This window comes from Cyclopterus lumpus, chromosome 4 (genome assembly GCF_009769545.1).
Source record: "Cyclopterus lumpus isolate fCycLum1 chromosome 4, fCycLum1.pri, whole genome shotgun sequence".
NCBI lineage: Eukaryota > Metazoa > Chordata > Actinopteri > Perciformes > Cyclopteridae > Cyclopterus > Cyclopterus lumpus.
Genome location: NC_046969.1, coordinates 6,960,145 through 6,972,325, shown reverse-complemented (window position 1 = coordinate 6,972,325; position 12,181 = coordinate 6,960,145). Strand labels below are relative to the sequence as shown.

At 42.3% G+C, this 12,181-nt stretch overlaps 1 protein-coding gene across 1 annotated transcript; it reads right to left on the bottom strand.

Moving 5' to 3' along the window:
* Positions 1-522: 522 nt before the first annotated feature.
* On the bottom strand, positions 523-8,710 carry mylk4b (myosin light chain kinase family, member 4b). The gene is made up of 13 exons (XM_034531242.1): positions 8,106-8,710; positions 6,887-6,968; positions 5,995-6,406; positions 5,569-5,801; positions 4,651-4,756; positions 3,962-4,055; positions 2,525-2,634; positions 2,294-2,435; positions 1,903-1,973; positions 1,667-1,795; positions 1,325-1,556; positions 845-893; positions 523-724 (listed from the first exon to the last, which is right to left on the bottom strand). The coding sequence occupies exons 1-13, from the start codon at positions 8,628-8,630 to the stop codon at positions 714-716; spliced, it is 2,196 nt and encodes a 731-aa protein (XP_034387133.1). The 5' UTR covers positions 8,631-8,710; the 3' UTR covers positions 523-713.
* Between the last annotated feature and the right edge of the window lie 3,471 nt (positions 8,711-12,181).

The following is a 12,181-nucleotide window of genomic DNA, read 5'->3' as shown; positions in this document are numbered from 1 at the left end:
TGAGATATCCTCACTTTTCAGGGGAATGAGAGGAGGTGTTGTGTTACATACTGTACAAAATAAATGAATGTGGTGTGACTTCAACTTTAACCAAGTTATACATTTTTTATTTTTTTTATTATTTTTTTTTACTTTACGCTCAAGAAATAATAACATTTTATAAGACTTGTAAATTGAAAGAAAGAAAGAAAAAAATAATCTGTATTCACAAAAATATATTAATTGAATAAAAGCTTTCGGTCTATAAAAGTTGTTTGCTAAAACTCTTGTGGAAATAGGACAAAAAGTGCAAAGCATGCAACAAACCAAGACAACATGACAAAACTGCCCACAGTGTCTGTTTGATGCTAAACGGCTGGTTGTCATCCTTTACTTGTTCACTCCATGTGTAGGAGTGACAAATAACTCAAAGTCTTTAGTCTCCAATATTTTGGATTCACCGCTGCGATACAGGTCGTTCTACACACCAGCACGAGGCCACTTTGGTTGAGTGGGAGGTGTCGTGCTCTGCAGTAAGCATTCTATCAGATGGTTTGTGACTGAATGGCAGCGTTGAAAAAGTCTGATCCACTACTCAGGTCAGAACTACAAGCTGCGAAGCTAAGCTAACATGAGGATGCGAGAGTAGTTATCCAGTAGCCAGACAGGTACAGCAGCATTGGTCCAGTGTTGAGCTCCGGGGCCCGACATTGTCAAAAGGCATGCTGAGGGCCTCACAGTGTTTCTAAAAGAGAAAGAAAAGAAAAAAAGCAGACGTCAAGGTTTTAAGTTTGGAAGCAGCCGGGTTGGGAAGAAACAATGCTTTTGATTGAGAAATGAAGCCGTAACAAAATATCAGTCGTACCTGTCTGGCTCTCTGGAGAAGAAGCATGTGTGGAGTGGCACTTGTTTTTCTGAAATGAGAGAGGATCCGCTGAATTAGTGCCTTGGACAAAGTAACTACATGAACACTGGTTGGTTGCCAATCTGTTGGTGCTTTTTAAAAAATGTTGTCACACATCCTAAGACTGGTGTCTTCACTAACACATCAGCTTATAACATACACTGAATGAGCTTTATGAAGTCGTCAATTATCGTAGAACTTTTCAATGCATAACCTCAATTAACTTATGAAAGAAATTCAATTTCCGGGTTGTCCGGGTGGCCCTAATTTCCTGTCACCTCTTTACCAACTGCTATGTAACAAAAACAATATTTGGATTGCAAATTTGTGAAATGGAATCTCAATTTGTGTAAGTTATTGTACAAGCTTATTTAGGTGGAAAAAATAAAAGGTAGCAGTAATCATGCGAGCCGCTCTGTTTAACATGATAGTGGTCTTTACCTTCTGATTCAGTCGATAGTGCAGACTCCGGTCTGACAGCCAGGGGTGCCTAAGGGACTCTGCGGCACCCATCCTCCAGCTCTTGCTCTTTACCAGCAGAAGGGTGATGAAGTCTTTTGCCTCGTCGGAGATGTCCGTAAACTCCTCCTCCTCAAAGTTCCACTGGCAGGCCAGGATGTTGTTCAACGTCTCGTTGTCATCGTCCCCCAGAAACGGAGACAAGCCACTGAGCCTGGGCCAAGAGGATACAGAGGTTAGGGATGCTACTGTAAGTCTATATAAATATATATCATTTTATTTATTTACTGTACATGTATATGTGAATGAGCATCCACAACTCACAGCATGTAAGTGATGACGCCAAGGCTCCACATGTCAGTGGGGAATGAAACAAACTCATAGTTGATGACCTCGGGGGCTAAGAATTCAGGTGTTCCAAAGTTGACCCTCAGCTTCTCTCTGGGTTTATACCTGAGGACAAGCAGAAACATGAGAGATATATCTGGGGCGGAGAAGCTCCTGTTGTGAAAGTTGAGACTTAACAAAGGTTTTAAATGTAAATAGATGTCAGATGTTACCTCCTGGCCAGGCCAAAGTCAATGATTTTAATCTTGTTAGTAGCTCTGCTGACACACAGAATGTTCTCAGGCTGAAAAGGAACAAAAGAGCAGGATTATGGAGGAGGAATGAACAATTATGCATCTTAAAACCTGAAAGTGACCAAGTGGTAGTAATAAAAAATGCTGAGTGGATATTTTCTTCCACTAAAACAGGCCCATTAAAACATCCCACCAGTGCACGTTACTCAGCATAATTTAACAATAGATAAATACATGGGCATTAAAGTAGTTGAAGAATGTCCTAAAAAGCAGCCTTGATGATTGGGTTAGATAATATGACAACAAGAAAGCTGGTCAAAATGACAGTAAAATGTGAAGAATCAGCGATTCTAAGTTGAAGTAGGTTTACCTTGAGGTCCAGATGTAGGATGTACATCTTATGCATGTACTGCAGCCCTTCACAGATCTGGCGTATGAACAGCACCGTGTCCAGCTCCGTCAGGTTGTAGTTCTCATCAATGATGCGGTCAAACAGCTCCCCTCCCTCCACACTACAGGAACCGGAGCTTGTAAGTTTGTTGTATTGACAAATGAGAACAAACACTGTGTGGCCCAGACAAACGCACGAGCCCCGACTTACTATTCCATGACCAGGATGATGTCATGGCGCGACTCAAAGGCGGCGTAAAGCTGGATGAGGTTGGGGTGGTTCAGCTGGTTCATCACCTGGATCTCATTCCTCACCACGTCCTGAGAGACAGACACAAGGCAGAAACAAATGCAAGTCAATAAAAAACATACCGTGTAGTATGGGGTACACGGAAAATGTGCGAGAAAAACCATAGGAGAAGATAGTGTGTGTGGAGAGATTTTTGGAGACTTGAGACGAGAGTATGGAAGTCCATTAAGAACCAAACTGTCAACCAAGACTGATGCACCAGTCTGCATCAGACCCCGCCCTCCTATTGTGATCCATCACCTTTAAAAAAAATGTTTAAGAGTCTTCTGAACCAAGCTTTCTGATGTGAAGCATGGACACAATGTAATGGTCTAAATAGCTTGAAAAGCATATGATCATCTCTATGATCCCTAGACATGCTGGGACCCACACCTGCTCACATAAAGGTATGTGAGCAGGTGAGCCCCAGACCAGGTGTACCCCAGACCACATACAGGTATGTGAGCAGGTGAGCCCCAGAACACATAAAGGTATGTGAGCAGGTGAGCCCCAGAACACATACAGGTATGTGAGCAGGTGAGCCCCAGAACACATAAAGGTATGTGAGCAGGTGAGCCCCAGACCACATACAGGTATGTGAGCAGGTGAGCCCCAGAACACATAAAGGTATGTGAGCAGGTGAGCCCCAGACCACATACAGGTATGTGAGCAGGTGAGCCCCAGACCACAAAAAGGTATGTGAGCAGGTGAGCCCCAGAACACATAAAGGTATGTGAGCAGGTGAGCCCCAGAACACATAAAGGTATGTGAGCAGGTTGTGTCCTTCTCAACTGACAAAAAAGCTTTGAATAAAGTTGATGTAATAATGTGCGTTTGATCTTTGTCTTTGTTATTTTATTTTTTAAAGTTTGATCTTTGACAGAGTAATGTGGGTTTCTTAATCCAAAATTAAATGGATTGATGTTATAATAACATACATTTGCTGACATACTTTTTCATTTATATAAATGCATGTACAATATGTGTACACTTGAATAAAGAATAATCAAATGCAAAGACAGTTATTTAACAATATGTATATATAGTTCATACAGCATTACAGTTACTACAGGCCCTTTGAGGGCAACCAAAATGCTGATGTGGCCCAGGGTGAAAATGAGTTTGACACCCCGGGTCTAAACCCTGAAATGAGAGGTTTTCTGAGCCTGACTTGTAATGAAGTTCATTATTGTGAACTATACTGTTAATATCAACTGATTTATTGCAGCTGCTTCAAAGTAAAAGCTCTCCAGAGAAAAGCTATTGAAATTAATTGAGTGAAGCTACCAGCTATATTAGGCCGTTAAACATACATAATCTGTGTCGCATTCAGCATTCATTGGCCGATCATTACTCCACCTTCTCTTTCTGGCTCCTGGCTTTGATGATCTTGGCAGCCAACAATAAACCAGTTGAGTTTTCTATGCACTTGTGGACTTGTCCAAAACGTCCCCTGATGAAAGCAAAGCAAACCACATAGACGAGTCAAGCACAGGCATCGAAGAAGAACCATCCTAGAAATTTGAATTTGAATTTACAAAACATTGAGTCTGCTGAAAGGATTACACAAGTGGAAGAAATAACCATTTTAATTAAAAATAATTGCTTCCAGCAACTCAAACAAAGAACATTCTCTGTTTTACATCACAGTAAATTGGATTTTGGATTCATTAGAAAATAGATTATGAAAATAATTGTTAATCATCATAATGGCTCCCTCAGTCATACAGTAATTAGGGCTTTAAACTGTGCCATTATGTCAGTAATTTGAACAACGTGCTTGCGTGCAGATGGGTAATCTCCAGCTTGTGAGGCAGGATTTAGCACTCGTCTATTACATCGGAGAGGCCCGCTTATTCAGAAGAGCCCCCTGGGGCTCAAAATCAAATGCCCTTTAGAGGGGTAATGCAGTTCTTGGAAAAATATTAGACATCCCCTCACAGGCTGTGAGCTCCTCTGTTATTTCATCAATGTGTTGAAGTGTCTCCGGCTGTACCTGAGCCAAATAAAGACAAACTCTCGAGAGCCTGGTATTCGGGGGTACTCACCCTCCCAGGACCTCGTCTCTGTTGATGGTGTAATAGGTGGCTATCTGATGGGGTTTGGGAGTCACGATGCGGTGGTCGAAAGGTGCTAACGGTGGAGGACTTGACTCTGAAGAAATCGCAAAGGAAGACAAAATGAAAGGACGAATTTGCTGTTGCTGAAAACCGAGAGTGTACCACAGAGTCGGAGGAAGAGGCCTCGGCCCCCAGAAACAAAGTGGATCAAAATAGCAGCATGTCTCACTATCTGCTCTGCCAGCTGTGCCGACTGACATGTTAGTGACGCTCGAGTGGCCATGGTGTTATGACACTGGAGCTGTTTGAAAATCTGGGCAGCGGAAAGTTAAATGTCACCGACTAACAACCAAGTCGAGTCATTATGGAAAGCTCGCAGCACATGGATACGACAAAAAGTGGATTCATTTACAAACAGAGTTTTGGAGTCTTACATACATCACTAATGGATCAAATCTGAGTTTTTGTTTGAACTGCAGGCATACGGTTGTACTATTTCATAATTTCTAGACAATTGTTGACTTAAGAAATGTGTCTTTGTGACTATTAATCTTGTATTTGAAAAATAATAGGGCATATAGCAAAGAAAGCTTTTAACCTTTCAACAAAGTTTATGTTGATTTGACTTTCGATTAATTGATCAAGCCAGTAAGGCATCGGTGTCTATCTTCTATCAACAAAAAATGAACTTTATATGGTTATATAAAACCATATACACGACAGGATATGACAAAGTTAGGCCAAGGTCTAAACTTCAAAATAAAAGTTGCTCACGAATCAACTCATCTTTATTCTGGCAAAAACAGTAACACTCCTGATTCTTACATTCCCTACCAAACCAAAGATATGCCCACAGTGTTTTATTTCACAGGATTGTTTCTCATGCAAAAAAACATCACGTCTTACCAATAATAAATTCCTTCACAGCTGACTCTTCCTCCTTCTCCTCCTCCTCCTCCACCTCCGTCTTTACTTCCTCAGATTTGGAAGCCCGAGGCTCGTCCTCCTCGACCACCTGCCCGTCGGCACTTTCCACTCCATTGTCTTCTACTCTGCTTTTTTTGAGGTCGTCCTTCACCGGGTCCTCTTCTGTGACACGACGTTTGCTGCAAGTGGCCACATCGCCGGCTTCTTCAGAGCTACACATGAAAAGGAAAGGACACGTTGAGCACCTGAATATTTCACTTTATTCAGTTTTTTTTGGGGATTTGCTCTCCACTGACTTCTGTGATAAATAAATAACGACAAAAGAAATAAAGATAATCAGTTATCCCAGTGTTCTATTCTGGGACATACATTATAACATAAAACTGTGATTGGCAAACAAAATACCTCTCCTGTGGCAGGAGAGAGGTCTTGCAGATATCTGCGATGATACTTGGGGCCTTTTCCGATTTTGACGACCCTTCTGTCTCCCCTTTATGCTCTGTCTTCCCATCATCCTCCACTTTTCCAGCCCCCTCTTCCGCCTTTTCCTCCTCTGACTCTGAGTCATCAAAGACCCCCCCCTCCGCTTCCTCCTCTGTCTCCTTGGTTGCCTTCGTCCTGTCCTCTGACTGGGCGGCAGTGGTGTGCGGTCCGACCAGGATCAGCTCCGCCGACTCCTGTCTTCTTCCCCCACTTCCCCTCTCCTCCTCCCCCTTCTGATTGTCAGCCTCGGCCCTTCCGTGGGAATGCTCAGTGTTCTGCCTGTTGAGCTTTTCCACCTGCTCCTGCAGCACAGGCTCATTCTGCACAGAAGCGTCTGACATGGGAACAACAAAGCAAATAAGCGATGTTTGGCACTCGGCATGGACGTCAAAACGTCCAAACTATTGTTTTCAATGTGTTTTGAAAATGGATGGCATAGATACAAGTCACTCATGCTATACATTACTATATATTGGAGGCAATAGTGACGATGTTTGCCAAATTGAATAAATAAACATTGTCACCATTGCACACTATTGTCCACCAGAGAGCACTGACCAGTTGATTTCCACACTGTATAATGTCCCACTACTTAGTCTACGATCAGTCATGTGTTAATGTTTAAAAAAATAAAGGTCTATCTGCTGATATATTACTAGAGTTTTAAACTTCCATATATATATATATATATATATATATATATATATATATATATATATATATATATATATCTATTTCAGCAGATCGTCAAAGGATAAAGATGCTGTGGACGTCTCAGCGTAAACTTGGAGTGTTACTTCCTGTTTGAGCCTACCTGACGCCTCCACAGGTCTCCTCTTCTTCTGGGCCTTCAAGCCCTTCAGGCTCAGTTTGGTTTTATCCTTGTCATCCTTTGCCTGCTTGCAGAAAGCAGAAACAAAGATCAAGCATGAGACAAAACTTGAAACGGGTTTAAAAATCAGAACCCTTATATTTGCAACTATTCTGTCGGGAACAGCGTTGTCATAAATGCGTTTTCCATTTGCACATTCGTCAGACAGCAAGCAGAAGTGTTCGTTAATGCTGCTTCGGTTGACCCCGTAACTCAAGCATAATGTCGTGTGGAATGGATGCCTCTTCCAGGAGAAAGATCAAAGGTCAAATATCATCCCAGGAAACCGCTATATTCTTTCCCACATATACTATACAGTGATTAAAGAACATAACATAAGGGCAGTATCCATGCTTGACACGTTACAAGATGGCAGAAAAGATGTTCAGGTGATCCCTGCTGCGGTTTCTCTCTCAATTAATGTGTGACAGAGGCTGTCTGTTCATGTCATACATCTGTTTGCTTAACCACGTTCCATACAAACAGCTGCTGAAGTTATTCCAACTTGCACGCAAACACACACGGATATCCTCCAAAGACAAGGCAGTAAAAGGTTATGCCCACTACGCTGTGCACATTATCAATATTGCTTCCAAGAGATGAATAACAAACATGCAGACTAGGTGTGGCTTCAGAACTGGCCGGACTAAACTGATAAAGACACAGTTCGGATAAGATAACCAGGCTGACTCGAATCATTTACACCTCAGAGACAAATGACAATGCCTGCAACAGGGAAAATTACTTAACATTACACAGAATGACATGTTGAAGTACAGCAGAGCTAATAATAGATGTGTTCACAGCCATATCAGAACCATGAAGAATGACTGGCAGCTTGATATGCAAAGAAGGGACCTAAAAGCGTTGTTCAGATCCCTTATTTTACCGGCAAAATCTTCAGGTTTTAGAGCCAGCTATTTATTATGCACACAGGTCACATATTCCATCGAAAGGATTTGCAACCTTTCCAACAGCACGTAATGCATCTGTCGCTATGATCACAATGCAATTAGAACTCTCGCAATGGCGACATTGGTGACACAGCACACGGTAATAGAACCACTGTGAGGTGAGAACAGAACACGAGATGGAAAAACACTGGATTTTGAGAGCACGTCTTGGTGGAAAACCTCGCTTGTGATGTTGTTAAATCTCTCACCTTCTTGTTCGCCTTCTTTCCAGGCTGTTTGAACAGCAGCTCCACCAGCCTGGAGCTCTTCACTACCTCCCCAATGAAGCTGATCACCTGCTGGGTGCCCTCAGAAAGCCTCTCCACCGCATCCAGTCTGCATCCCTGACTCTCCATCTGCTCACCGGCCCTCTCAACGGCCCCGTGCAGATCCCTGCACGCCGCCTGAACCCCGGACCCGCGTCTCCCTCCGTGGCCCTCTTGGTGCATCGATGCCAGGTCCCGACCCATGCCCCTGACGTCCAGGGACAGGCCATCCAGCCGGGTCAAGACGGTCTGCTGCATGCTGAGCAAGCGCTCCATCTGAGAGCTCAGTGAGTCCATTCGGCTCTCCACGCAGCGCAGGGCGGCATCGGGAGTGGAGGAGGGCGACGGTGAAGAGGCCTGGGACTTGTCCGATCCATTAAGTGAGAGCTTCCTTCCGCCAGTCTTCTGGCCATGAAGAGGATTTCGGTCATAGACTTTGGCTAAAGAGTTGACAAGGCTGGAGCTCATGACTGATATGAAGCAGGCCTCCTCACACACACACAAAAAAACAGTTTCACTCACTAATCAAGTCCGTTCGCTTTCACGCAGGCTCGATGGAAACGGCAACAAAAAACATAATACCGGGACAAAGCTACAGGCAGAAGAAAGTGGAGGGAGAACAGAGCTCTCTCCCTCAACACTGCACCACTGAGTTGAGTTTTAAGAATAGCAAATGGCTGTTATCCAAAATAAAGCGCTGCCCCCCGCGGACGTCAGGGACTGTAAGTGGCCAGTGATAAGAGGTCAGGGCTATGGTGTGCAGTTGGAGATTGATGTGGGTTATGGGGAGATGCTGGAGAGGATCGCTATGTGACATTTGAGACACTTCAAAAGCCCTTCAGGCAGGTGTCAGAATCCTGAGAATCTGGGACTGTAATATGACGCCATAAAAAAGTAAGACAAATAAAATGAACAGCCAATAGTAATAAAAAAAAGAACAGAAGAGCCCTTGATCTCATGGTTAAGGTGCTAAGTTTCAGCAGATGTAGTTGAAATAGTACGCAGTATATTGCGCAAAAGAACATGAATCTTATTTCTAGATTCTATATGGGAGTTCATGCTTTTCACATTGTTCCATAATAAGAGGTGCGAGGCCCCAAAAAACGTTATTAACTACTTGAACGTTGTTTAAAGATGCAAGCATTGTGGGTATTTCTGAACCTCCTCAAATGCCACGCAGTTCCCATAACTGATGTGTTGGGGTGCCAGCAGAACATTGCATAATTGCCACAAAAGTCCCAAGTTCAATAACTTATTAATGCTGGGAAAATGCATTCTAGTAATTCTTCTTAGGATACTTTTCATGCACAAATGTAATCTGTATTCTTGCTACCAAGTTACCAAATCAATTGAAACGTCTTTTTCTCCTTTATTTGACAAAGAACAGTGTAGAAATGGGGTGAGAAAGAAAGAGAGATGCATGGCACTTAACCAAGGTAACGAGGTTGGAATCAAACCTCGGGCGTTTGCAATTCGGCTATCAAGGCGCCACATGTTGTATTTGAATACAAATAACGTTTTGTGGAAAGAAGAAAAGGGGGCTCAATTCATCCTCTCAATTAAAAGACATTTTTGCAAAGAGGAAAAGGTTTTATTTGAAGTTGGTTTTAGTTGCAGTCGATATGAGCCTGCCACTCCCAATATAGTCTGTGCAATGTGAGGGACGAGACACCTAAGAACTGTTGATACAGAGAGGGTGGAGCAAACTGACTCGCACATGTTGCTAAGAATTAACAGGGACAAACTGACACAAATACACATGGACACTGACGTTCATGTATGAACAGACACGTTGGCTCTTATTGAGACGTGTCTGACTGTGTGCATCGGCCTCAAGTTTGTCCAAGTCTCAGTGCACTGGTATCTGGAGTGGGCAGGAGTGACAAAGCGCCAGCGCTCATATACTGGCACCCATCTGTCAGCACAGGAAAAATCTGACCTCTACCCCGTCCTCCTCGCTGTTCCAAATAACACTATCCCTGTTTCCTATTTACCAGCTAAGGTGAGAATGAAAGAGGACACTGTGCACAGAGAGTACAGTGCACAGGTGTGGAAACACACTGATTGGACAAAGGAGATCACTGATCAGGAAGAGCTTTCACACCAACCTGGTTTGAAGACATTAACACAATGTCTTTGCTTTTCAGAGCTTGACATATATATTCTGTACACATGACATCTATTGCATCTGTCCATCCGGGGAGAGGGATCCTCCTCTGTTGCTCTCCTGAAGGTTTCTTCCCAGTTTTTCCTGATCCGATGTGAGGTCCTGGGACAGGGATGTCGTATGTGTACATTAAAGCCCTCTGAGGCAAATTTGTAATTTGTGATATTGGGCTCTACAAAATAAACGGAATTGAATTGAAATATACTGTAGCTGTGCAATTCCTAGATACTGCAGCTATCCAGGGATTTAAAGGGCCACTTAGCCTAAACATTAGCCTTTTAAAATATATAATTGCATAAATACATAATTCAAGCCTTTGTGATCCAATTGACTAAAAACTACTTTTAATTCCAGCCAGACAACTGAATCTCTCTTTAGGACAAAGAGAGAACTGTCTCACATGGAGGTGCGTGTTAGAAGTACAACATATAGTTTTTTGCACTTTTTGAAGACTAAATAGATGCCACAGGCCTCCAATGTATTTAAGCACTACCTGGACTAAATAAGCTTGTGATTGTTTCCTGAGTGAGAACTGCCCCTTTTATCCCTCTGCAAACCTATCCATAGAATAATAATTGAAAAATATACATTTATAATTGGCTGAATTTACTGCAGGTAACCTTAGCAACAGTAGTGCAGCTTCATGCTACATCACCAGTTTTAACATTGACATTGACCACTTGGGGGTGTTGAACTAGCTATAAACAAAAAATAGTATCACATTTTAAAATGTGCATTCATTAGCCCGATTGGTCCAATAATCACTCGTTTGTGTCTTACTCTAAATGCTCCGATATGTTTGTCTCTAACTTTGTTTGTTGTTTGCTATGTTGTTCACATTACATCATTGGATCCATTGTTAACATTACATATTGACTAAAGCAGCTTTAAAACCTTATTTTATCCCTGTGCCGAGGGGCGGTATAAAGTCATAATGCACTCATGGGTGTGCCATATTGATAACAATGAACTCAGTGAGGGAACCGTCATTCCCTGTTGTCAATATTTGCTTTAGCCTCATCTGTTTTTTTCATATATCGGTCTCGCCACAAAAAGTTTTGAAAACGTGACAGAAGGCTGAGACAACCTTTTGAGACCCAAGTCCACCTATAATGGGGGCTAAACTTGAAGTGCCTGTGTTCACATAGTGTTCATAAAGATGTACATTTTATGAATCAGTAACAAATATTTTAAAGCAATAGGAAAGCCTGGGCTAAAACACAAAGTAATCAATTCCTACAAGCTCCAAACACACAACTCAACAACCAACACCAAACAAAACCAAATATATAGATGAAAAGGACAGAATTAGTTCAGAAATTATGAAACTTGTGCCATGTTAGAATAAGCCATTTCCACTAGCTTCATGCTACAACGGTGAATACCGGCGTAAACCTCACAACCTACGGATTCAACCGTTACCTTCCAATCTCTTCTCAGACAAAGGGAAGTTAGGTTGGTTTTGGTCTCAGCTGATCTTGTACTAGCATCACCAGATTTTGAGTCTTGATGATTTTGTGTGGCGAAAAAGGGCTGTCAATCTCATTTGGAACGCTGTAGAAAGCTCCCATAGGCTCTAGCGATTAAAAGAAGGTCTCTTAGACTGAAATCAGGTTTTGCTTGGCGAAGATAGGACAGAAAGTTATGGAAAGTTATGGAAAATTATGGGAAATGTTTGATTTGAGGGCACAGAAGCATCATTTGGGTTTATTTAGTGTATGTGACTGCTATAACAACATTAGTGATATAAAAGTGAAATAAATAGTGTGTTACATGAGAAAATGGAAATGTCACACACAAATCCAAAACGCACGATTTGGAGAAGTCTGCACTAAAAACATTTGTAAAAATG